The 27,500-nt window shown below is 47.9% G+C and overlaps 1 protein-coding gene across 3 annotated transcripts in view; it reads left to right on the forward strand.

Moving 5' to 3' along the window:
- The window catches only part of LOC118795509 (nuclear factor 1 C-type-like), a 71,767-nt gene that overhangs the window by 32,202 nt on the left and 12,065 nt on the right, over positions 1-27,500 (forward strand). For all 3 annotated transcript variants that reach the window (XM_036554043.1, XM_036554041.1, XM_036554044.1), the window contains exons 3-6: positions 19,630-19,701; positions 21,133-21,207; positions 23,834-23,957; positions 24,163-24,287. In XM_036554043.1, coding sequence (XP_036409936.1) covers positions 19,630-19,701; positions 21,133-21,207; positions 23,834-23,957; positions 24,163-24,287 — 396 coding nt within the window. The remainder of the gene's footprint in view (positions 1-19,629; positions 19,702-21,132; positions 21,208-23,833; positions 23,958-24,162; positions 24,288-27,500) is intronic.

Below are 27,500 nucleotides of genomic sequence, written 5' to 3' on the forward strand. Positions count from 1 at the left end.
GCACACTGAATCTGAGAGTGAAACCTCCCAGAGGAGCTTTTTTTAGCCACATGACTGAAACTGAGAGCTGTTTGTATTTCACAGTCAAACTGTACTTTCAAGTGGTTAGTGATATCAGAGATGTGGAGCATCTGTGTCACTGATTTTTACCCTGAGTGCTGCTCTGTAATGGCTGTACGGTGGGCTTCTGCAGGAAGAGAACGGTGATCTGAGTGTCTGTGTTTACTCTCACGGTTCCTGTTTGATGTCAGCAGTGCGACACCCGGCAGGGCAATGTCTGGGAGTGCAGAAGGGGTTCTCCGCCGGAATATTCTGCGGTGGATGTGCATGGACATGCATATTTAAACTTTTAAAATTGGATGTATATTTCACACTGGAAAACCCCATCTGCCCTCTGAGACCCTGATAAGCCTGAACATCCTCCTGCTGCAGAATCTAACATCGAGATACTTGTGAAAGCCGAGCGGATGTTTCAGAAACATAAATATTTCTTTAACTGAGATGAGGAAAGTTTTTGAAGGGTCTGCTTAAAATGGTAACATTGAATATGTCATTGTCAAACATTTGACTTGAAAAAGAAACAGCAGAACAATGTTGTTCAGAGTTTTTGGTCACATTAGTTACACAGTAACACAGGGGGCGCAATAGAGAATATGTAAATTTGTAAATGCAAACCAGTTATATGAACTACAATATCATTGAAAATGTACAACTACAACAATTTAAAATTGCATGTAGAGAAATGCCACACAGGCTGGCTGAAGCAGCTGTATAATGAGGGCTGTGAGATGCTGTGGATGCACCTGGTGATTTTCAGCATGGCTGGGGTGGCTCTGGCCTGGCTGGGGTGGCTCTGGCCTGGCTGGGGTGGCTCCGGCCTGGCTGGGGTGGCTCCGGCCTGGCTGGGGTGGCTCCGGCCTGGCTGGGGTGGCTCCGGCCTGGCTGGGGTGGCTCTGGCCTGGCTGGGGTGGCCGGTCTTTCCAGGTTCTGGGAGAAAAGTCAGCACAGATATAAGCTGGAATAGATCATAAATGGCTGCATTGTCAGAGGTGCTGGACACTCATTCTCATCTCAGTGCCAGCAGGGGATTGGCTCATGCCCCAGACTGACCCCCGGTAACCTGGGCCTCAGCTCCACCTCCTCCGATGCCGCCTCCAGGAGGGGGGGTTATGTTGTGGTCTGGACCACGCGTCACCTATCCTGCAAATACAACACAACACACAATACACCTGTCGCTACCTGAAAACTGTGCTGGGCTGCGCTGGGCTGCGCTTTGCTGTAAGGTTGTGCTGCGCTGGGCTGTGCTGTGCTGTGCTGTGCTGTGTTGTGCTGTGCTGGGCTGCGCTGGGCTGCGCTTTGCTGTAAGGTTGTGCTGCGCTGGGCTGCGCTGCGCTGTGCTGTGCTGTGCTGGGCTGCGCTTTGCTGTAAGGTTGTGCTGCGCTGGGCTGCGCTGCGCTGCGCTGTGCTGTGCTGTGCTGGGCTGCGCTGGGCTGCGCTTTGCTGTAAGGTTGTGCTGTGCTGCGCTGGGCTGCGCTGGGCTGCGCTGGGCTGTGCTGGGCTGCGCTTTGCTGTAAGGTTGTGCTGTGCTGCGCTGGGCTGCGCTGGGCTGTGCTGTGCTGTGCTGTGCTGTGCTGGGCAGGACTGGCTACATACATTACATTTCCATTTGCCACTATACATTTTCATCAGAGTAATCCAGCTTGAGTAGCTCGTTCATAAGCCCAGCAGCAATGCAGCATGGGATACCTAAAAGTCTTGCCTGTGGTGACAGCACTGGTGGGTGTGCAGCGTCAGTCACTGGCACATTGCTGGTGCTCATGTCCGAGACGTCAGGAGACGTGATGATATAGTTAAATCTCTTTGAAATGACGTACTTGGAAACAATTTCTCCGGTTGAGCCCTCATCTTAATTGCTTAATTTAGGAGTGAGATCCTGGGAGACCCTCCTTCCCCGTCATCGCCATCTTATCTTCCTGGATCAAATCCTTTCTGACCTCAAAGGAAGCAATTAAGGCCCTTTCGTTAATCCCTGTGGTTAAAAAGGAGGCTACCAGCTCATCTGACAGCCAGATGACCCCAACGTGGCTGTTGTGCAGAGGGATTCTTACGTTAAACAGCAGGAGTTGTGACAGAGCTGAGGTCAGGGGTGGAACCATCATTTGGGGAGGTACTCTGAGTTTGGCTTTAAGGACAGTGTGGTCAGTCACTAGCTGACAGAGGAAATGGCTGTAATTATCATAGGTGCACAATACATACCTGAGTCCACCTACCCCTTGCAGCAGACATTTAACTGAACGTCTTTACTGTCTTCTTGCTCCATCTGTATAACATCCCTATATCATATTGGCTGCCTTGTGAAGGGTGAAACTGGCAGCCTGCCCCTGAGGGCTGGATTTACCCATTTTTGCCCTATAGTGATACTTCAGGCCTGGAACCAGCACCAGCCAGCGGAGCCAGAGCGGGGAAATTGCAACATTAAGGACAGCAACTTCTCGTTAGTGTTGAATACATGAATTAATTAGTGCTTTATTTGTTGCCCTTTGTCTGTGAAGGTGTAAATGATTTCCGCTTCTTCTTCCAGGTAAGTTAGCCAACATATAGATACAAGTGATGTTTTTCTGCCCCGGGAGCATTTCACTGAACTTTGGAGGTGTGCTCCCGCATCAGGTATGACTTAAAGGGAAAAAATAGGGGAAAAAACCTAATACCACATACTAGGGATAGCTGTTATTGCGCTAAAAATAGCTATTGGAGATATCGCGACGGCTACATTGTGCAGCCCTAATGGACAGTATAAATAGAAAAACACTGGCACATACAGTGTAAGCAGTGCCAGATCTGATCAATCCAATCCTGACATTTCTCTAATCAACAAATACTAGCCAAAAAGTGAGTTATCTGATCATTCAGTCTGATCCATGATTGAGCAGGCTAATACACTGTCTGTCAGAATCTTTAGGAGGTAATATGTGGGCTCAGAGGAGTGGAAGATTGGGGAAGACTGATTCTTCTGCACTTGAAAATTGATGACCTCAGATTTTGCAGGTCCTCTAAGCAGGCAATGACAAATATGCACACATTCCTGACTGCTAAGGCGTTTGGGGTTTGGCTGGGCAACACAGCTGGGAACAATCGCTTTCTTCTTCCCTCCCTTTTGCTTTTTCTCTGTTTTCTTCCCTCTCTGTTTCTCTGTGCTCTCATCAGCAGCAGTGTGAAGCACAGGGGTTGGTCATGTGGTGGCAGAAGTGGGATCAAGCCAAAAACCACTGCTGTTACATATAGGCAGCCATCAGGCATGCAGCATGGCTGTCCCGTCTCATCAGTGTCACCAGCAATGAAAACATACGACTATAAAGAAAAGATTTGTTTGGGCAGCAGCTTGCAATTTAAACTGATGATGACAAAACAGTTTCCATCTCTTTGGCACTGGCAGCCATCATGGCTCATGTAGAGGTATTTGTGTGATTACAGCTGCAGGAGGTGCCATCAGGCACAGCTCCCGCATCTCCAGGCCGTATTTGACTTGACAGGAGCAGCTTCATTGTATTGGGAAATGAGTCCTTGGCACTGAAAGCCAGTGATCACAGTTCACCAAACCAGTAAAGCTGGGGAGGTGCCGTGACTCGCCTCCTGGCGAAGGTTCTGGCTCGTCCGGTTTCCAAAGCTGTGCAGAGGAACACAGATACCCAGCGCCAGAGGCATCTCACTGTCAGCACAGCAGGATGAGCACAGAATGTTCTCACGTTTCTCACTTACTCTGGAAAAGAGCATCTATGAAAAGAATAAATGTAATACTATATTTTGGGCTACATGCATAATATTTATTATTCTACATGTGTATCCCTGAGTTTGGGAGCATCGTTCCTCTGTGTTCCAGTCCACTCATAACAGTTCTTTCCCTTGCCTTCCCCACTGTTCACACACAGTCTCAGAAGCTCACAGTCTCAGAGTGAGCTCACAGTGTCAGAGTGAGCTCACAGTCTCAGAAGCTCACAGTGTCACAGTGAGCTCACAGTCTCAGAGTAAGCTCACAGTCTCACAGTGAGCTCTCAGTCTCACAGTGAGCTCACAGTGTCAGAGTGAGCTCACAGTCTCAGAAGCTCACAGTGTCACAGTGAGCTCAGTCTCAGAGTAAGCTCACAGTCTCACAGTGAGCTCTCAGTCTCACAGTGAGCTCACAGTGTCAGAGTGAGCTCACAGTCTCAGAAGCTCACAGTCTCAGAGTGAGCTCTCAGTCTCACAGTGAGCTCTCAGTCTCACAGTGAGCTCACAGTGTCAGAGTGAGCTCACAGTGAGCTCACAGTGTCAGAGTGAGCTCACAGTCTCAGAGTGAGCTCTCAGTTTCACAGTAAGCTCTTAGTCTCACAGTGAGCTGACACTCTCACAGTGAGCTTACAGTCTCATGATGAGCTCACAGTGTCAGAGTGAGCTCAAAGTGTCAGAGTAAGCTCACAGTGTCACAGTATTGACGCCAGAACCACACTGGTTAAATGTGAAGATTCACAGCTGAACGTGAGCTGGTTGCATTCAAGCTTGATGTGGCCATGGAATATTTTCACAGTGTGCTATTGCTTAGCACATCCTGTATACTTTTACAGGTAGAGTGAATTTACACTGTACGAGTCAGAGTGTGTTTATGGGCAGAACTGCAGTGACTCACCTGGGCTTTAAAACGGTGACCTTCCAGGTCAGAGTCAGCTGTTTTAATCACCACACCACATGCTCTTTTCAAGGCACATTTTAATGTAGTACGAATGCTGATATGTTAGTAATAATAATGACGTCAATGAGATGGATTTGTACAGATGGACTGGATTTGCTTGCATCACCTTCATTCTGATTGCACAGGTGCTGCTCTCAGCAGGTGTGCACACGCATAGCTGTGATGTCACTATAAGAGTCCACAAAGAGCTGCTGAATCAGCTGACTAATGAGAGGTGATATGTGGAGATGGAGGCCTGAGAGTGAAAGTGTGGAGAAGGTGCCACTGCAGACAGCTGTGGACACTGGATAGGGAGGGGCCACTGTTTTAGTTTGTCTGCATGGTTTAAATTGCCAATTGAATCTCTTACACCATTCACCACACCATTCAGTTACATTCCATAAGCATATATACATTTACATTTACATTTATTTATTTAGCAGACGCTTTTATCCAAAGCGACTTACAAAAGTGCATACAGTAAGTATATATGCAGGACACTATATATATGCAGAAATAAAGAATTTCTGCACCGTGCATTGCTGGGAGGCCTGGTGAGCAGGGCTGTATTAGGGCTGTATTAGGGGGCCTGGCTGGGGCCACAGCGGGTGTCTGTGAGGCCGAGAGCGCAGTAATGCTGAGTGAGACTGAATGAGGCTGTGTGAGGCTGTGTGAGGCTGTGTGAGGCTGAGTGAGGCTGAGTGAGGCTGAGTGAGGCTGAGTGAGGCTGAGTGAGGCTGAGTGAGGCTGTGTGAGGCTGTGTGCGGCTGAGTGAGGCTGTTTGCGGTTGAGTGAGGCTGAGTGAGGCTGAGTGAGGCTGTGTGAGGCTGTGTGAGGCTGTGTGAGGCTGAGTGAGGCTGAGTGAGGCTGAGTGAGGCTGAGTGAGGCTGTGTGCGGCTGTGTGAGGCTGTGTGCGGCTGTGTGAGGCTGTGTGCGGCTGTGTGCGGCTGAGTGAGGCTGAGTGAAGCTGAGTGAGGCTGAGTGAAGCCGAGAGCTGCAGTAATGCTGTGTGAGGCTGATGTCTCTACGGTTTGCTTATTATTATTGTGTACTTAATTAAACAAATTCCAGCTTTTATTTCCAGACCTCAAAGCTCAGATTAGGCCAATCAAATGGTTCATTATTTAGTAAAGTCACTGTTGAAAGGGAAGAAGTGCCATTTTGCAGGGAAACTGCTGAACTCAAGCCTGGCAGCTTCAGAATCACAGCGGATTCGGTCAGTCTGGCTCAGTGAGGGAAAAACAGCAACACAGAGGCCCAGCGTCTCTGTGGGCCGTCCTGCACCTGCTGAACACAAGGCTGTCAGTGGTCAGAGAGGGAGGCTGGCAGCAGCTTCTATGACCCTGGGTCAGGGCACACCAGGGGGCACAGCCGGCTATGAGAGTCCAGGAAGAGCTGGCTCACACGGCCTCTAGCAACACACTAACTGGCTCTAATCACAGAGATGCCAAACCTCCCTGCTGCTAGTGCATAGTGCCTGTTACTTTACTGGAACACCCAGCCAGTTCCCAACATCAGCAGAGCATTTCCTGTCATTCCTGCACCCCTCACAGATGGCTATACCTCTCCACATAGGTGTGTGGAGTCAGATGTCTCACAGGTGTGTGGAGTCAGGTGTCTCACGGGTGCGTAGGGTGGTTGGAGATTTAGGGACAGCTGAGGGTAATGCGATGAATAGTTTGATGAGAACCGATATGCCAGGACCAGGAAAATGTAGCCTTCGTTCTGAAAGTCAGCTTGGGTTGGAGAATAAAAAGTATCATTGTTCCAGCTGAAAAAGGAAATGATATTTGAGAACAAAGAAAATACTTTTTGCTACAATCTCAAGTTATTCTTTTTTTCTGTAGTGGTTTGACTTTAAAGTTTGTGTTAAATGGCTATGGGTGAGATGACTGGACTGAATTGGCTGTGGAGCGCTTGTGTGGGGAAGACGCTTGAGTTTGGCCTCTCGTGTCCATGTTTTGGGCAGCAGATGGAGGAAGAGGAGGCTCACATTTCACAAAGCTGAAATGCAGAGACTCCTGGCATTGTGCTGCCAGGGACCGACTGTCCGCTGAGAGCTCTGGCTCGGGGTCTTGCTCGCCTGCATTAGCTGGAGGAGGGCTGGGTCTCTTGCTTATACATCACCTGAAATACTCAGTAGTGAAAGCAAGTCCCCAATACATGAAAACATCAGAGTTTTCCATTTCCTTTGAAGATGTAATGCCATGAACATTGTACATAAGTAATAAAAGTAGTTCGTTTCAAGTTGAAGACAGGCCTCAGGTGCTGTTCTCTGTACAGCCGTGAGAGGTGAAGAGCCAGGGCCTGAGCCACCGAAAGCACATGCAGACCGTGGTCTGCTGAAGCTGTGCTTGTGGCTGACAGTGTGCACTCCACTGTGTCAGGCTATTCAGGTGTTGCTGTGCAGATATGTTGCAGTTGTCATTTATACCTCTCAAAATTATCTTTAGATTGCAAAGTGGCACCTGAGGCCATAATTATTAGCAGTTAGCCTAACGATCAGCGTGAAAGTTGTATATCTGAATTCTAATTCTGTTTTAGTTCTCTGTGCACTACTAGGGACACACCAGGTGGATGGCAATTTGAAGAAGTCTGTGATTGACTGGTGTGATATGTGACATCTGTGTGAAAGCCATGGGTCACCATGCTCTGGCGTGTCTGTGCTGCACGGCTGGAGTGTCCTGCAGGAGGGCGGGGCGGAGCTCAGACTCCATTGGGCCACATCATCACGACTGCGTTTATATCCGGGGCAAAGTCTGCCTGCGTTATCTCAGCCTGTCCCTGCGCTCAGACTTTCCATATTTATTTATATCATTTTATTTGATCCTCCATCTGTTTCAGCACTTGCCTGGAAGAGCCCCAGGAAAGTACCGATGCAAGTCAATACGGCCGCACATGCAAGAAGGGAAAGAGAGCAGACAGAAGGACACAGAAACATGAATTTCTGTTTTTCTAATGAGGACTCCATATGGCTCAGGGTGGATTTTAATCTTTACCACATTGCTGAAACATAACAACAACAAAAAACTTATATTAATAATCAGCAGAGTGTGAGAGAGAGAGAGAGAGTGAGAGAGGGCAAGCGCAAGAGAGAGAGGGAGAGTGAGAGAGAGAATGTGGGGGGGAGCACTGAGGGCATTTCAGGACAAGCGTCTACGTCAGACTCTCCTCCTCTGTCTCGCTCTCTCTTGCTCTCTCTCTCGCACTGCAGTCTGACACAAACAGGGTTTGTTGTTGATTAAATATTTCAGCCAAGCCTTTGTATATTTTTCTACTTCCAGTTGCTAATGTTTTCCTATGTAGCGTCAGTGTGAGTTCAGAACAGGATATTTAAGCTGTGGTAACTCAGACACTGAGCTGGAGCTTCAGTATCGATGCCACTTCCTGCTTTACTGAGTCACAACAGACGATTTCTGGCGCTCTGCGGTCATTGTCAGAATTATCAGTATCGCTGCTTTCAAGATTTTATTGTTGGACAGAAAGACCGAATTTAGTCTGATTTACTGATGCCAGTGAGCTTGTTTCTTGACAGTAGTGCCTGGGTTTGTGTGCTTGAACCCTGATTCCCCAGACTCAGAGTCAGCAGTGACCTTTGGCCTCAGTGTATTGTGCTGTCCTGCAGCAGTGCTGGTGTTTGGAGCGAGGAGGAGATAAGCTATCCCATGAATCCCTGGCTCCAGCTGCTGCAGCACGTCGTTGTAAACCACAGAGCCCAGAGAGATCTGCATCTGTCTCATTATCATAACTGCCACAGGGCATTTATAATGAAAGAGAGCAGAATGTTATTGATGATTTAATATACAGAGAGGTGGAAAATGAAGTTAAAGACAGTGTTTCTGTCATAATTAACAAAGTATCCTAGAAGAATGAGGACACAAAAGTCATTCTGTGCTCATTAGTGATTGCTAGTTTTGGTGTTTGTGTTTTCCACATTTGAGAGGTGAAGGTTCCTGTTGGCCTGGAGAGTACAGTGGAGTGGTGCTGATGTGAGCTCTGTCCTGTCAGTGTCAGCTGGCTTCCAGACCAGCAAGCGCTGAGCCAGTCTCACATGTAGCGGCAGAAATCAGCTCTTTCACAGGGGAACTGAGGGCACTTTCTCACTGAGCTCGTTTGGTTGGATTTGCAGGGAAATGCAGTGCAGTGTGTGAATTAAAGGGGGGGGGAGCACTGGAGAGGGGTGAGGGCCAACCACAACTCTGTGCTGAGCGAAACGCATTGAGATTAATCTGGGAAAGGGACTGCTCCAATGAGGCACCGCACTGTGGCTGCGCTCTTTGCCTCTCTGCCTCTCTGCCTCTCTGCCTCTCTGCCTCTCTGCCCCCTGCCTCTCTGACTCTCTGCCTCTCTGCCTCTCTGACTCTCTGCCTCTTTGCCTCTCTGACTCTCTGACTCTCAGACTCTCAGACTCTCTGACTCTTTGCCTCTGCCTCGCTGACTCTCTGCCTCGCTGACTCTCTGACTCTCTGACTCTCTGCCTCTCAGAGTCTCTGCCTCTCTGCCCCCTGCCTCTCTGACTCTCTGCCTCTCAGACTCTCTGCCTCTCTGACTCTTTGCCTCTCTGCCTCGCTGACTCTCTGCCTCTCTGACTCTCTGCCTCTTTGCCTCTCTGCCTCTCTGCCTCTCTGACTCTCTGACTCTCTGACTCTCTGACTCTCTGCCTCTTTGCCTCTCTGACTCTCTGACTCTCTGCCTCTTTGCCTCTCTGACTCTCTGACTCTCTGCCTCTCTGCTTCTCTGACTCTCTGCCTCTCAGAGTCTCTGTTTCTCTGACTCTCTGCCTCTCAGAGTCTCTGCTTCTCTGACTCTCTGCTTCTCTGTTTCATGCCTCTCTGCCTTCTGCTCTCCAGATGTCTCTGACTCTGTGACTCTCTGCTTCTCTGCCTCTCTGCTTCTCTGCCTCTCTGACTCTCTGCTTCTCTGACTCTCTGACTCTCTGCCTCTCTGCCTCTCTGACTCTCTGCCTTCTGCTCTCCAGATGTCTCTCTGAATTAAGAAGGGTTAAAATGTGTGTTCCCCAGCTAGAACATTTTACCAGTATACTGTCACTCATACCTGCATATTCTCCAGACAAAATGCTGCAGTCAGGTGACCAGCCAATGGAGCTGTGAATGGCCACTGAGGCCAGATCATTCCGGTCTGCATGAAGCAGAAATTTGAGTTCATTTCCAAAATGAAGTGACCACTGTTTCATAGGTTACTCCTGGAATTGACTCCTGGGTTTTATTTCAATAATGAAGCCTGGAAGGAGACAAGCCTTTGTAGAATATGTGTTATTTGTTATTCATTAGGTGTTACTCAGTCATTAACAAGTTACTGAATAGAAAACCCAGGCACTCATTAACATCACTTATGTGCACTGAACTGTGGTCAGCCTGTATAGGATTTACCAGAAGACCATCAGAGTGTATCAGTGCCTCTATACACTGATGCTCGATCAGTTCTTTTTGTAAAAAGGAGGGGCAGCACTGTCTCAGGAGCAGAGTACCTGTGCAGCAGTGTGGTTCCTGCTTAGGGAGACTGACTTTCTGCCAGTGTTCAAATCCCAGGAAGGGCACAGCCACCCTTAAATTGTGTACCCTACCTGGATAACTTAAGTAAGTCTGCAGGATGCTAATGGTTATCATATAAGGTGTAAGCTCTGTAAGGTGCCCTTAGCTATGCTAAGCAGCTGTTGTATCACACATACTGCTGTCCTCTTCACTGCCCCCTCTGGTCAGAAACCTGTGGTCCAAAGTAATATACCTCATTGTGTGACTACTTTTTTCTATAAATTAAATAGTTTTTAAGTCATAGCAGTTTCAAGCTTGCCTCATAGTCTGTCTGAGTAAGTACCCCCAAAAATGCTTTATAAAACATTGGGCAGGCCAAAAGGAGGAATGTTGCTGTAAAACTGAAAGAGCTGTCCATGTGCTGAAGGCATTCGTCTGAAGAAAAGAGAGAGAGAGAGAGAGGGGGAGAGAGAGAGAGGGAGGGGGAGAGAGAGAGAGAGAGAGAGAGAGAGAGAGAGAAGGAAGCAGCCAGATACTCCAGCAAGTGGCAGGCCAGTAAAGTCTTTCTAAAGTGATGGGAAAATTGAGACAGAGGATAGAGAGGGAGGGTGAGAGCAGAAAGAGGGTGGATAAGGGTCTGACCGCAGAGAGTGTAATGCCATTGCCAGATGCTTTTGTGTGATGCTGGTAAATTCAATCAGAAATTGATCTGCAGGCCATGGACACACATGTGGTGTGGAAGTGGACTCTCTGCTGAAGGTCCTGTGTGATTCTCTCTGCGTTGCATGAGCTTGGCAGAGTGAGGTACAGGGTTAATCACCTTGCAGCACAGCCGTGGTCCTTGGGTTATGAGTCCTCCTGCACCGCACCACAGTTCTGCCTGCCAGCCCTCTCCCTCTGGTGTTGAGCACAGCACTGCTCACACACTCACAGGAGCCCATCGCTGCCGGACCCGCGTGCAGCCGGACCCGCGTGCAGCCGGAGAGTAGGTCAGGCAGCCCTCACACTCACAGGAGCCCATTGCTGCTGGACCCGCGTGCAGCCGGACCCGCGTGCAGCCGGACCCGCGTGCAGCCGGACCCGCGTGCAGCCGGAGAGTAGGTCAGGGCAGCCTGGCAGCAGGCAGCAGGGGGCTGTCCCATTCCGAGCCTGATGCCAGGTCAGGACCACAGGGTGTCAAACCATGCATTTAAATTATTCAAACAATAATGGCTCCTGTCAGTGTGATTAGAGGACATGGATGTCCATATGCCTATCCCTGTGCTGAGAGCTGCTGCTGACCTGTGTGCAGGCATGTCTGTGAGTAAGCACTGAGTCTCCACACTTCCCACTGCTGCTGACCTGAGTGCAGGCATGTCTGTGAGTAAGCACTGAGTCTCCACACTCTCCAGCTCCTGCCAGTGGCGTGCTGTGCTGAAATGGAAAAGTTTGCCAGCAGAAATCTTAATTACCAGGCCAGCAGGGAATGGTGGGTGGTTTAAACCATTTTCTATAAATATATATTTTAATACATTTATGAAATCTGTCCAAAAATAACCTTAGAAAGAACATGGCGTTCACATCTGGTTTTTATATTGTGGTTTGTGGAAAAGCTGAAAAACATTTTTGATCATTCTTTACGCATAATTCAAGCAAGCCTCTCTCTCTGCAAAGCTGCAAAGCTGGGCTTCACTGCTGTTGTTTAATGGCCCTTTGTGACAGAATAAAAGTCTCCTTCACCTCTGCAGGCACAGCCCTGGCTGGGAGGGATAATAAGGAGCCCATAGTCTCTCTGGAATTTTGGAAAATATGGTTTCCAGTTCAGCATAGTTCTCTCTACAGTTATATTTAGATATCCATATATATTTTAAAAAATGTATTGCCTGTGTGCACCTGTTTAGTGTGTATGAATGCAGGAGTGTGTGTGTTTGTGTACTGTGTTTCTGCTGTCAGACACACTCCCTCCTCACCCCCCTCTGCAGGAAACTACAGTCTTCAAGCAAAGGTCAGCTGGACCAATTATCAGACCCTGCAATTTTCACATGGATGACGCTCTTAAATCCACAGATTTCCACCTCCCCATCTAACTGCAGATTTCCACCTTCCCATCTAACTGCAGCCCAAGTCCCGAGGGCAGGGGCACGGGGGTGGGAGGTGTCTCCCTCTCAGTCTCTCCCCTGTCTCTCTCCCTCTCAGTCTCTCTCTCTGTGTCTCTCCCCTGTCTCTCTCTGTCTCTTCCCTGTCTCTCTCTCTGTGTCTCTCCCCTGTCTCTCTCCCTCTCAGTCTCTCCCCTGTCTCTCTCTCTGTCTCTCCCCTGTCTCCCTCTCAGTCTCTCCCCTGTCTCCCTCTCAGTCTATCCCCTGTCTCTCTCCCTCTCAGTCTCTCTCTCTCTGTCTCTCCCCTGTCTCTCTGTGTCTCTCCCCTGTCTCTTTCTCTGTGTCTCTCCCCGGTCTCTCTCTCTGTCTCTCTCCTGTCTCTGTCTCTCTCTCAGTCTCTCCCCTGTCTCTCTCTCTCTGTCTCTCCCCTGTCTCTCTCTCTCTCTGTCTCTCCCCTGTCTCTCTTTCAGTCTCTCCCCTGTCTCTCTCTTTCAATCTCTCCCCTGTCTCTCTCTCTCAGTCTCTCCCCTGTTTCTCTCTCTCAGTGTCTCTCCCCTGTCTCTCTCCCTCTCTGTCTCTCTCCTGTCTCTCTGTGTCTCAGTCTCTCCCCTGTCTCTCTCTCTCTCTGTCTCTCCCCTGTCTCTCTCTCTGTCTCTCCCCTGTCTTTCCCCTGTCTCTCTCTCTGTCTCTCCCCTGTCTCTCTCTGTGTCTCTCCCCTGTCTCTCTCTCTCTCTGTCTCTCCCCTGTCTCTCTCTCTCTCTCTGTCTCTCCCCTGTCTTTCCCCTGTCTCTCTCTCTGTCTCCCCTGTCTCTCTCTGTGTCTCTCCCCTGTCTCTCTCTCTCTCTGTCTCTCCCCTGTCTCTCTCTCAGTCTCTCTCCTGTCTCTCTCTGTGTCTCTCCCCTGTCTCTCTCTCAGTGTCTCTCCTCTGATCATCTGTTCTACACATGCACATGTGACTGTACTGCTGTAGCTCCTTCCAGACACTTGTGTTCAGCAGATTTTTTGAATGAATTAAAATAATGCCTTCAAGCTGACTGTGAAAACTCTGTAAATCTGCCTTAACATCAGATTTTTAAATTCTTACCCAGCTGTAGCACTTCTGTCCCTGAAAGCAGAATCACACTGAGAAATCTGGGAGATGTGTAGCCTATGAGAGGAGAGAGGCTGAGAGAGAAAGAGATGAGAAAAGAAAGGGGGAGGGAAGCAGGGCTGGGCGGGGTCAGGGTGCAGTCACTGTGCTGCTTGTGAGGCTGTATCATCAGGTTGGCTTCCCAGTGTGCAGGGACCTCACAGCACCTATAGCATCCTGAAGAACCTGAGCACAGAGCAGAGCAGCATCTTGCAGAAGAGACTGTAAAGCTAATGATGCAGACTCCACAGAGCGTGCTTTTGGTTGGAACTGATTCATAACGCATTTATGCCTGTAGCCAAAAAATTAGTCACAAGGGCTTTTGATGGATTTTGATCCATATCAATGAATTTCAGCAATGTTATCATTAATTGTAGGACATCCTGTCAGTGAGGCAGGAGACAGTGTGGATATGACGCTGTTCCCCCAGCCCTACGCTGTTCCCTCAGCCCGACGCTGTTCCCTCAGCCCGACGCTGTTCCCCCAGCCCGACGCTGTTCTCTCAGCACGACGCTGTTCCCCCAGCCCGACGCTGTTCCCTCAGCCCGACGCTGTTCCCCCAGCCCGACGCTGTTCCCCCAGCCCGACGCTGTTCCCCCAGCCCGACGGAGGAGAAGGAGTCGAGTTCTCTAACTGAAATGACACACTTGACTGAGAATCAAGCTGATGCCAGGGAGTGCCGGGCAGGTTTTGGGCTGGCTGCTGAGTGGGCGTGTGTCTGGCAGGAGCAGGGGAATTCTGGGAAACCCTGCACTGCCTCTGCTCTCCGCCTGCGCCCTGCAGCGCCTTCAGATATTTCCTGTGTTTTTATTTTGCTGTTAGTCACAGAGTTACTTCACTGGAATGTCAGCCTCATTAGGTCATTTTCACAACAACTCTCACTCTCACTCTCTCTCCCCCGCCCGCTCTGCCAGCAGTTAGCTGGCACTCTTTTGCCTCTTTCTCTCTTTCTCTTTTTTGTCTGTCATTTGAAGGGGGTGACTTGGCACAGGAGCGTGCTGGCACTCCTGCAAGGTTAGTCGTACTTTGTGTGTTCCTGCTGTGGGAGGAGAGAGACAGAGAGACGGGGAGAGAGTGATCTAAAATGGCTGCCAACTGCAGACTCCTCCACATATGAAATGTCTGCCAAAAAAAACTGCCGTCCTGATCAGTGATCTCAGGCCAGAAAAGTCTGGCGTTGAAGGAATATAGTAACAGCTACAACAGGAATCAATAAAATAACTTAGTTTGCCGTAAGTGGGAGAGAGGAAGAGGCAGACAGTGAGAGCTGTCTGAGAGCACAGTGTGTGTGGTAACATGTTTCACTTTCCGTACTTTATTTCAAACTAGAAACACAGGGTAACTTGTGCCAAGCTAATAAAGCAGTTTGAATTTTAATTTGAACTTGGACGAAGCAGGAGAGGAAGAGAGGACAGGGAGGGAGAACTAGGGGTCAGGTTTGTTTTCCTTTTTGTGGAACTGAAGAGAAAAAAACAGTTGATTGGAGAGAGCAGGGCTGGGGAGTGACAGGAGTTTCTTCCTCACAGAGTTAATGCTGCTCTGTCTCACAGGCGATATTCTATCTAGGACATGAAAGACAAATTAAATCTTCACAATTCAATATGAAGAATAAGATTCTGTATATGTCAGTAAAATTTGAATAAAAGGAGGAGTAAGGAACATTTTCTAGGACCAGGTACAAAATGGCTGCCTCCGTGTTAGAAAATGGCTGATCTCCTGCTGCTTAATTTTATGATGTCATCAGACAGTGTGGATTGTCTCGCTCCATCAGTAGCTGTTTCTCCCCACGTGTTTATTTCATCAAAAACAGAAGGAAAAACAGGAGCAATCCTTACCGTGTACAGTTTGAAAAGATTTTGTTTTTGTTAATTTAACTTTTGCTCTGCAGGTTTTGCTGTTAGCTATAGGAGTGGAGCATGGGGCTGTTGGGTACAGGGAGAGGTGCCAGCATCTCTCCTTCCCTGGGCTTCTGTCCGAGGGCTCCATTCCTACACACATCTGCCGCTCTTAGAGACAGAAGTTCAGAGATGGGAGAAAAGGCGCAGTTGCTCCTCTGAAGCTGGCACTGCCCCACTTGGCCAGAGGAGAAGCACGTCTTTCAAGCAGCTCATTTCTGTGCCTGTCTCAGAAACAGCGGCTCAGCCAGGCAGCCTGTCTCTGTCCCAGAAACAGCGGCTCAGCCAGGCAGCCTGTCTCTGTCCCAGAAACAGCGGCTCAGCCAGGCAGACTGTCTCTGTCCCAGAAACAGCGGCTCAGCCAGGCAGCCTGTCTCTGTCCCAGAAACAGCGGCTCAGCCAGGCAGACTGTCTCTGTCCCAGAAACAGCGGCTCAGCCAGGCAGCCTGTCTCTGTCCCAGAAACAGCGGCTCAGCCAGGCAGACTGTACGCCTCTCCAGGCTGCAGCAGGTGTCCCTACCTGTGCTGTTTTAACCCTTACCTTTCAGGCTTGTCTCTCTCTGTCGGGCTGGCTGTACAGACGCTGCTTCCACACACTGCTCCCACACACTACACACACACTGCACACACACACTGCACACACACTGCACACACACACTGCACACACACTGCTCCCACACACTACACACACACTGCACACACACTACACACACACTGCACACACACACTGCACACACACACTGCACACACACACTGCACACACACTGCACACACACACTGCTCCCACACACTACACACACACTGCACACACACACTGCACACACACACTGCACACACACACTGCACACACACACTGCACACACACTGCACACACACACTGCACACACACTACACACACACTGCACACACACTGCACACACACACTGCACACACACACACACACACACTGCATACATACACTGCACACACACTGCACACACACTGCACACACACACACACTGCACACACACACTGCACACACACACTACACACACACTGCACACACACACACACACACACTGCACACACACTGCACACACACACTACACACACTGCACACACACACACACACACACACTGCACACACACTGCACACACTGCACACACACACTGCACACACACTGCACACACACTGCACACACACACTGCACACACACACTGCACACACACTGCACACACACACTGCACACACACACTGCACACACACACTGCACACACACACTGCACACACACTGCACACACACTGCACACACACTGCACACACACACTGCACACACACACTGCACACACACTGCACACACACACTGCACACACACTGCACACACACACACACACACTGCACACACACACACACTGCACACACACACTGCACACACACTGCACACACACACTGCACACACACTGCACACACACTGCACACACACTGCACACACACACTGCACACACACACTGCACACACACTGCACACACACACTGCACACACACTGCACACACACACACACACACTGCACACACACACTGCACACACACACTGCACACACACACTGCACACACACTGCACACACACACTGCACACACACTGCACACACACACTGCACACACACTGCACACACACACTGCACACACACACTGCACACACACACTGCACACACACACTGCACACACACTGCACACACACACACACTGCACACACACACTGCACACACACTGCACACACACACTGCACACACACACTGCACACACACTGCACACACACACACACACACACACACACACACACGCACACACACACTGCACACACACTGCACACACACACTGCACACACACACTGCACACACACACTGCACACACACTGCACACACACACTGCACACACACACTGCACACACACTGCACACACACTGCACACACACACTGCACACACACACACACACTGCACACACACACTGCACACACACACTGCACACACACACACACACACACACACGCACACACACACTGCACACACACTGCACACACACTGCACACACACACACACACTGCACACACACACACACACACACACACACACACGCACACACTGCACACACACACTGCACACACTGCTCCGGGGGAGAGGGGCTGTGACGCTCTCGCTGAGCTCCTCCCTCAGTGTGCAGTGCTACACACGGCAGCCCGTTGGAGTCTCCCTGCTTTCCTGCACGCCTGGAGTCCTGCCTATCAGATAGAGGAGACGCACTATTTACTTATCTTATGCAGTTATTCAGAGCTGTTGCCTCTTAACTGAAGCCAGACTCTTTGTGGCAAACCAGTGTTGTCTTTAGGAGTCGCTGTGTGGGTTTGGCCATATTTCATTGATTTACAGATTTTCTCAGGAAATGCCAGGTGCAGCAAATAAATAAATGAATTCATTGAGCTGTATTGGTACGTGTCACAGATATTCTCCTCAACCAGCTTTTATGTTTTCCAGTACTCTGGCGGTACAGATTAACTATTATGCCAGCAAAGCCCAGGTTGATTGTTCTGGCCAGGGAGTGTGTGAAGAGAAAAGTACATATTCTGGTATTCTCAAACATGTGGAATCTCACGTTTTATTTATGTTTTCTTGTGTGGGCAAACCAGCGGTGTGGTTAATATTTTGCAAGTCATTGACAGTAAGTAAAACTGTATATATCTTTCTAAAGCTTTGGTGAGTGGATTTTATGATGTGTATGCTGTATGCTTTAAGTAAATATTCATTTAGTTGTTTACCAAATTCTTGTTATTGGGTATGGACGAGGAACGAGACAGTTTTTTAAGGCTTAACATAAATGAATACTGTTTGGAAAAACTGCTCATGGGCAGTGTCCGCATGACATATGCACTCTGACGGTGTTCTTACTCTCAGCATTTCTCTGAACTGACAATTATCTGTTTCTGTCTGATTCAACAAACGGCCAGACGGGAGAGGTACCACAAAATGTTGCTTGAAAATCAAAATATTTTATCTTTGGAAGGCATCACTGTCTTTTCTAAGAGAACATTAATAACCGTGTGTTCTGACAGTAAGGTGAACGTGGGTGGGATGGGGCGGGGTTAGGGTTAGGGCTATCTCACCTAAACTTAATAACCGTGTGTTCTGACAGTAAGGTGAACGTCGTTGGGATGCTGCGGGGTTAGGGTTAGGGCTATCTCACCTAAACCTAATAACCGTGTGTTCTGACAGTAAGGTGAACGTGGGTGGGGCGGGGTTAGGGTTAGGGCTATCTCACCTAAACCTAATAACCGTGTGTTCTGACAGTAAGGTGAACGTGGGTGGGGCAGGGTTAGGGTTAGGGCTATCTCACCTAAACCTAATAACCGTGTGTTCTGACAGTAAGGTGAACGTGGGTGGGGCAGGGTTAGGGTTAGGGCTATCTCACCTAAACCTAATAACCGTGTGTTCTGACAGTAAGGTGAACGTGGTTGGGATGGGGCGGGGTTAGGGTTAGGGCTATCTCACCTAAACCTAATAACCGTGTGTTCTGACAGTAAGGTGAACGTGGTTGGGACAGGTGTCGCTTTTCAGAGGAATTCTCAGCTCTGTGTCTTCACTGCTGAATGGGTGACCGAAAGACTGCTGTAGGTGAATGAATGATTTTTACAGTGGAATGAGTGATGTGATGTTGTGATGTTGGAATGAATAATGCTATAGATGAATGAGTGATGCTGTAGGTGAATGAGTGATGCTGTAAATGAATGAGTGATGCTGTAGGTGAATAAATTATGCTGTAGGTGAATGAGTGATTGCTGTCCACAGTTTCTGATGACTGGAGGTGTATGTCGTACTGTAATCCATGTCTGTTGTGATTGTCAGCAGTTGTTATTCTGTGTGAAAAGAACAAAAGAACATAAAGCTTTAATATATACAGAAAATGAGGCTCTCTGAGCACATAGCTGGATGTGGCCAGGGATCATGAGCCAAGCTGTGTGGAGAATAGCTCAGTGTGTAGCATGTGGCACTGTGTAACTGTTCTCTTTTTATTTTTACTGAAAGACTGACAGCATTTATGCACAGAGAAAGCCCCTTGTTCAGTGCAGTTTATACTCCTGCATTACACTGAACAGACGTACACCACACTGCTGCTACTTACCGCTACACCACACTGCTGTTCTGCTGTAATGCTCAAAGATGCATCTTGTGACTTGTGGCTCTAATCTGACCACTGATTCTCTCTCTCTCTCTCTCTCTCTCTCTCTCTCTCTCTCTCTTCTCTGTCTCTCTCTCTCTCCCTCTCTCTCTCTCTCTCTCTCTCTCTCTCTCTTTCTCTCGTTCGCAGAGTCAGAACAGAGCAGTAGTCCGCGTACAGGTATTGGCTCAGACCAGGACGACAGCAGAGCGACCCCCATGGGTGAGAGCACTGTTCCACTGATGCCTGTCCAACGCCCTGCCCCAAAGGACCACGCAGTCCTGTGATCTGATTGCCAGCAATGGTTGTGTGAATGCCAGATGTAGCTACTGCAAACCATGTGCAGTTTCTCAGGGGATGTCCAGAGGCTGATGTCCTGAGGTTCAGTCAGGCCAGCCGCCTGCTGTACCTGAGGCAGGTGCTGTTTTGGGGTGCACGGCGTGGCCTCGCTCCTTCACCTGGCCGCCCCTCAGCTCAGATGGCCGTCACTTTTAATCTGTGGAAGCAGAAAGGCTGACGCTCAGACAGCTGGCCAGCCATGTGAAGGACCAGTGCTAACCATGGTTTTATGTACAGGACACAGCGCCCCCTGTGGGCTCCTAATTGCCTCTGCTATTCAAATGATATGAGAGAGAGAAACAGTCTTACTGCACAATCAGACATCTTCACATATTATTCAGTTAAAATGTTTCCAAAAACAACAAAAACATACAATGACACCTGCCATCCCACCATGCAATGGACATCCAGCACCCCCGGTCCCTTCCCCCACCCCCACTCCAACCCCCCATAAAAAGAGCTAAAGAGACAGAACTGTCCAGAAATCACCACCTCATCCCTCACTCCCTCACCGTTAGTTACAGAGGAAGCACCCCCAGTACCCAGCATCCTCTGAGACATTCCCGCAGCTTTGCTGAGTGGTATTAGAGGTACTCTACCCAGATGCTACAGAGGTGAAACCCTAAATCAAGCCTGCTGATTTTTTTGGTCTGATTTATTCAGATTGCTATTTTTGCCTGACCATGCACCAGTCCATCAGCACTACTCTATCTGTGTCTAAAGGAGCTCGGTGTCAGCAACAGAAGCACCTCCTGATCTCCGGCAGGTGCAGACGGTGTGGCGCTGCTCACCACAGGACTGCTTCCCTTCGTTTGGGATTTTTCTGTAAAATGACTTTTAATAGAATGGCTGAATGTAGGAGAGGAATCAGTACAGAGATAACGCTGAACACTTTTTTGTGATATGATTATATAATATCTGTTTGCTCAGATGTGTTGGAGAGCACATTATAAATGTGTGGTCACGCAACATATTGCATGTTTCATTGCAATTCTCAGAATATACTAAAGGTGCATACATAGCCTGGACATGAGCTGCACTACTTAAAATCATCAGTTTTATGAATAGCTGTAGCTCTAACTATACTTTTAAGTGCACTGATAGAAAATGATGCTTTTACAGAATATAAACTATACTTTTATGCTGTATGTATTGTATAGTTCATATATCCCGTTTCTTCTCTTTGCTATGTCATGTCTTATATTACAGTAAGACACACTTATAGAAGATGGACAGAATGATTGTGACCGGGCTGCTGGCAGTGGTGTGCTGTGAATTTCCTGTGGATGAGACTTCTCTGTCTGTCCCTTACAGATGGGCCTGAGTTTCAGGACAGCTTTGTGACGTCAGGAGTTTTTAATGTAACGGAGCTGGTGCAAGTGTCCCGAAGTAAGAGACTCCTTTCTTCCACTCTATTTAATACTTTTATGATGCAGTCACAGACAAACAATGGCATTAATGTTTTAATCTGTGTTATGAGATAATCTGTGTTATATCTGTGTTATACATTAACAATGGAAAAAGTTGCAAAGTGGCTTATGTCTCATGTCTGACTCTGAATATTGAGAAAACAGTGACCATGTATTTTTTGAATAAACAAAAACAACAGGTTTTTCCAAATATTTATGCAAATGGACAAAATATCAAAAATGTTGATGAGTTTAAATACCTAGGTGTTACTATAGATTCCACTCTTAGATTCAAAGGGCATATTAAAAAGATGTGCCATGTATTGAAATATAATATAGCTAATTTTAGACATATTAGGAATTCTTTAACAGTTGAAGCCTCTAAGACATACTTGAATGCAATGATTTTTTCCTATTTTCATTACTGCATATCATGTTGGTCACAGGCAAGCAAGACTGTCTTAAAACCTGTTAGGACACTTCACAAATAAGCCCTTAAAGTCCTGGACAGGAAATCACAACAGTATCACCATTGTGATATACTTGTTAAATGTAAAATGTTAAGCTTTGACAACTCAATTTTGTTTTCAGACATCCGTTTAGTACATAATCCTGCTCCTCCATCGTTGAAGAGCTTTGTTCAGCTCTGCTCTGAGCAAATGAGCAGAGCCTCAAGGTCTGCTTCAAGGGGAGATTGTAGCGTCCCTAAATGAGACTCTGCCTTTGCACAATCCGCCTTTTCTTCCAAAGCCATTAAAGAATTCAATAAGCTCCCAGCCCATCTGAAAACCTGCACAGACTTCCACATTTTCTCTCGTGAAGTTAAAAAATGGATTTTAAGTAACCAGTCTTGTCAGCATTAATTCGACATTCTGATGACCTGATTTTATAACTTTGGATGTATGTGTGTAATATTTTTATTTCTATATTCTGTTATGTGTTTATTCCTATGAAGTGTGTTATTGTGTGTTTGTGTGAGTGTGCGTGTGTGTGTGTGTGTGTGTGTGTGTGTGTGTGTGTGTGTGTGTGTCTGCGTCTGTCTGCGTCTGTCTGTGTGAGTGTGAATAGGATGTTGGCCTGTTTGTAGTGGTGATGTTAGGTTTTGTTTTGTGTTTTATTGTTTCCTTCACCTGCCCAGGGACTGCAGATTGAAATTAGCTAGTAGCTAAATCTGGTACAAAGCATCTTTCCTCTTTATGAGGGCAATGTATTTTGTACATGGTCCGTGATATAAATAAATTTAATAAGTAAAATAAATAAAATAAATGAAAATATTAACATTGTACACAAAAATAAACATTAGTATATCCGCTAGTTCTGCCAGATCTGTTATAAACCACCCACACTAAACCTGCATTTTTTCTGAATTGTATTCGTGTGCTGTGCTTCTGCGGACGTCTCACGCCACAGCATTGTTTCTGAACCATGACAACTGTTGCGTGTTGGTCTGTCTGCACAAAGCTGGGTCTGGAGTGAACTGAACTGCACTCTGTAGTGCTTCCTTCAGTCTCTTTGGCCTGTCCCTGTGACAGCGGGGACAGGTGTCCTGTTAGTATGCTCGGTAGGTAAAATATCTTATCATCACGTCATCGCATCTTCCTGGCTTTCATGTGTTCGATGATACGGGAGCGTGTCTAGAGTAATAAATAATAATTCCAAATCTTCGCAATTCCTAGAAGCATAAAAAGATATATGTGATCTAAGCATTTGCAAACATTAATTTACCAACCAAATCAAGTTAAAGTATTAATAAGTAGTCATTTATAATCTGTCCAATACACACGAGCTTTACAGATGACAGCCTGCGAAAGAAATGCTGCTGAGCCAATGAGATTTAAACAAAAATGGAACCTGAAGATCTTAGAGTCGCTACCTGTCGACTCGAGTGGCGAGTATCTGCAAAAGATGGCAACACAACTGATATACACAGACAGTAAGAGTTTCAGGAGCAGAAACTCTTGACTGAAAATGCAAGCATCCAGATAGGGTGTACTTTACCAAGGCCAAGTCATTTCAGAGCTCTGTAATAGTGCGGGTTGTAAAGTTGTGAAGCATTACAGTGATGTCACATAATAATAATAATAATAATAATAATAGAATTATATAGTGCCTTTCTTTGTGCTTTACTTGCTTCTCTCAGTTTTCTCAAACAGCGCCACGGAGGCCTGGAGAAAAGTGAAAATCATGCATCGCCCATGTCACCGTCCATGCAGTGCAGTCACACAAAACTGGGCTGTAATGCGGCTAATACGCTAATGCTGCAAACAGCCGCGGAGTTACTCTCTGCTGTGGTCTCTCATCTGTGGAGAGCAACCCAGTCAGCAGGCAGCACAATCCCCCAGCGTGCGTGTGTGTGTGTGTGTGTAAGAGAGAGAGAGAGAGAGAGTGTATGTACTGTATATGTGTTTGTATGTACTGTATGTGTGTGTGTGTGTTTGTGTGTATGTGACAGAGAGAGAGGGAGTCTTTACTTGACTGTATGTATGTATTCATATCTGTGTGCATGGCATTGTATTGATGGTTGTTTCTGTAGCGCCCCCTGCTGTCTGTGCTCTGTGAGCTCCGCTGCAGCTGCGCTCACCTGCAGTGACTCTGTGTCTTTGCAGCTCCTGTGATCAGCGGCTCCGGACCCAACTTCTCCCTGGGGGAGCTGCAGGGACACCTGGCCTACGACCTCAACCCCTCAGGGGTCGGCTTGAGGAGAACCCTGCCCAGCACCTCCTCCAGCGGGTTAGTCTCACACACACACACTCACTCATACACACACACTCATACACACACACTCACACACACACACACACACTCACACACACACACACACACACACACACTCACACACACACACACACACTCACACTCACACACACACAGACACACACACAGAGTTGGTGGAGGTGACAGTAACACTGTCCTCTGCTCTCCCTCTCTAACACAGGAGCAAGAGGCACAAATCAGGATCCATGGAGGACGATATCGACACCAGCCCGGGGGGCGAGTACTACCCCTCGCCCAGCTCACCTGCCAGCGGCTCCCGAAACTGGCAGGAGGACATGGAGGGGGGTGAGTATCCCCCGCCTCAACCCCAGGCCTCTGCGCCCTGCTGCTGGGTGCATGTACAGCATGCTGATCTCACTGCACTTTGGCTGAGCAGTCTGCAGATTACACTGCTTAGGCGGCTGCATTTAGTTGATAACAGTCCCACCTTTAGGATGATGGTGTCTGCATTCAGACCGGGTTTGGATCACAAACACATCACACATTAAAGTATTTCAATGTGCTGTGTGTCTGCTCTGAGCCAGCAAGCCTGGGCTTTAATCCCAAGCCTCGTCACGTTAGAGCCTGAAGGCTGACACCCTGTGCAAAGGGAGCTCTGCCATCTGAGTTTTATCCTTTTAGATTGGGGTCAGGGTCAGGGTTTTATCCTTCTAGGTTGAATAATATAGTCGTAGGTTTGTGTACAAGAACAGTCACTCTCTCTGTAGTCAGTCTATAATGAGGCAGATTATCATATATGTACAGTAATCAGGAATCAGTCTTAAAACCAGCAGCCAGAGATTTGCTTGCAGTGAAGCTGTTATCATGGTTAAGCCAGAAGACCCAGAGTCTTTACCAGAACTGATGTAACACTTTCAATGCCTCTGGCTGCCGTGATATTCAAAGAAGTGTTGAAACATGGCACATAGAGAGCAGTGAAAGAGAGGAGAGCAGTGAAAGAGAGCAGTGAAAGAGAGCAGTGAAAGAGAGCAGTGAACGAGAGGAGAGCAGTGAAAAACGCTGTCTGTGGCTGTGTCTGTGACGCTGTCTGTGGCGCCAGGGTCTCAGAGGCTGAAGCATTAGCAGCTGTGGAACATTAAATCTAGTGAAGTTTTTGTCAGAGTGAGCAGAGGAGTTTAGCAAGAAGAGACAAACGAATACCAAAGCTTTAAGTCCTTGCACTGCACGCATGGCGGTGAAGGGCAGAGAAAAGCGTGTGTGTGTGTGTGTGTGTGAGAGAGAGAGAGAGAGAGAGAGAGAGAGAGAGTGAGGGGCAGAGAAAAGCGTGTGTGTGTGTGTGTGTGTGTGTGAGAGAGAGAGAGAGAGAGAGAGAGAGAGAGAGAGAGAGAGACAGTGAGGGGTAGAGAGGTGTGTGTGTGTGTGTGTGTGTGTGTGTGTGTGAGAGAGAGAGAGAGAGAGAGAGAGTGAGGGGCAGAGAGGTGTGTGTGTGTGCCGTTCAATGCAAGCAGCTCATTGGCTCTTCCCTGACCGTTTCTTTTAAAACTGTCTTATAGCAGCGAGGGGTGAAACAGTACAGCATAAATATCAGCATTAACTATGGGGTGTATTTTAAACACAAACTTCTAGAAATTTTCATATTCAGATTTATAATTTAGGCACATTTATAACGGTTCAACACAGGGGTCCTCAGGTGGCGTTCTTAGCAGAATTGATCATTCATGCAATGTAATGTAATCTATCACTCAGATGTGTGTGTCGTGCTGGGTGTCTGGCTGTTTCACGCTAAAGTTAAGAGCAGCCACCCTGTCACTGACCCCAGAACAGTGGAGGTCAGCGGAGTCACCCGGAACCCCCCCTCACCCCAGCTGCCCTGCAGGAATCCCGCTCAGCACGCTTCCTGTCTAGACAGCTCTAACGAGTTCCTCTCTAACGAGCGGCCCTTTAACAAGCCCTTCAGCTGATTGTCCCAGTACAGGAGGAGCAGGCAAGGGCAGCCCCTTACCCCCGAATGCTGCAGCCTAGAGGAAGCACAGCAGCCAATCAGCAGTGTGCTGTGCTAGGGATCGCCCCGCTGGGGCCCCGTGCCCTGCTGGCCCATATCTGTGTGTCTGAGCGCGTAGCTGTGTCTGAGCGCGTAGCTGTGTCTGAGCGCGTAGCTGTGTGTGAGCGCGTAGCTGTGTGTGAGCGCGTAGCTGTGTGTGAGTGCGTAGCTGTGTCTGAATGTGTAGCTGTGTCTGAGCGCGTAGCTGTGTCTGAGCGCGTAGCTGTGTCTGAGCGCGTAGCTGTGTCTGAGCGCGGAGCTGCTGTGTGGCGTTGGGGGTCTGGGCTCTGTCCTATCCACAAACAGACAGGCATAAAGCGTGAATGAAACACATCCTCATGCAGCAGGTGTTTAACGCTGTGGAACTCACTGAAACACTGCCTGTTATACTGGCCTGACCTTGGTGGAGAAGGTCTGCAGCCTCTGCTTGCAACTGGAAGAGATTAGCTCTAATAATGCTGAAGTCTGGCAGACTGTCATCAGTGCACTCGGGTCCTGATGGCACCTTATCAAAGCAGCCTGTTTCATCAGGGAATAGTGTAGTACTGCTATTTGCTGCAGTACGGATGGTGTCCTCATAGTGCACTGCTGACTTGGCCCCCTGGTGGTAAGATGTTATTATTGCAGCTTTATTCATCACACCATCAGAATTATGTGATGTACATTACTCTTTGCTTACTCCGCATTGGCACAGGGATTTTGAAAAGGTTCAGCATTTCTGCAGATATATTGATATTTATGTAGAAAATATTAATAAGAGTGTCTACACAGCTATAATATATATCAGTAAATATGAAAGATTAAAGAATAAAAGAATGTTAAAGAAAAAATAAAAAGCTATCATATAAAAATTTATAAGATAATTAATAAATTATAATTAGATAAATGCATATTAATGAAATGATATGGAAGCTTGATATTAGTTTTAACAATTTCTCAAATCATGTTTTAATATTTTCTCAAATGGTTTTTTGTTCACCAACATGGAAGATTCTTGTCTCAGAGTTGAGTGAGCAGATAGTTGTATGCTCACAGAGGGATGAACGCATCCAGAGGGACTGTAAGGGCAGGGTTAGGGTTAGGGGTTAGGGGTTAGCGGTTAGGGGTTAGTGTTTAGGTTTAGGGGTTAGCGGTTAGGGTTAGAGTTAGGGTTAGGGGTTAGAGTTAAGGGTTAGGGGTTAGAGTTAAGGGTTAGGGGTTAGCGGTTAGGGGTTAGAGTTAAGGGTTAGGGGTTAGCGGTTAGAGTTAAGGGTTAGGGTTAGAGTTAAGGGTTAGGGGTTAGCGGTTAGGGTTAGGGTTAGAGTTAAGGGTTAGGGGTTAGAGTTAAGGGTTAGGGGTTAGCGGTTAGGGTTAGGGTTAGAGTTAAGGGTTAGGGGTTAGCGGTTAGGGTTAGAGTTAAGGGTTAGGGGTTAGCCGTTAGGGTTAGAGTTAAGGGTTAGGGGTTAGCGGTTAGGGTTAGGGTTAGGGTTAGAGTTAAGGGTTAGGGGTTAGCGGTTAGGGTTAGGGGTTAGAGTTAT

This window comes from Megalops cyprinoides, chromosome 20 (genome assembly GCF_013368585.1).
Source record: "Megalops cyprinoides isolate fMegCyp1 chromosome 20, fMegCyp1.pri, whole genome shotgun sequence".
In the NCBI taxonomy this organism is placed as follows: domain Eukaryota; kingdom Metazoa; phylum Chordata; class Actinopteri; order Elopiformes; family Megalopidae; genus Megalops; species Megalops cyprinoides.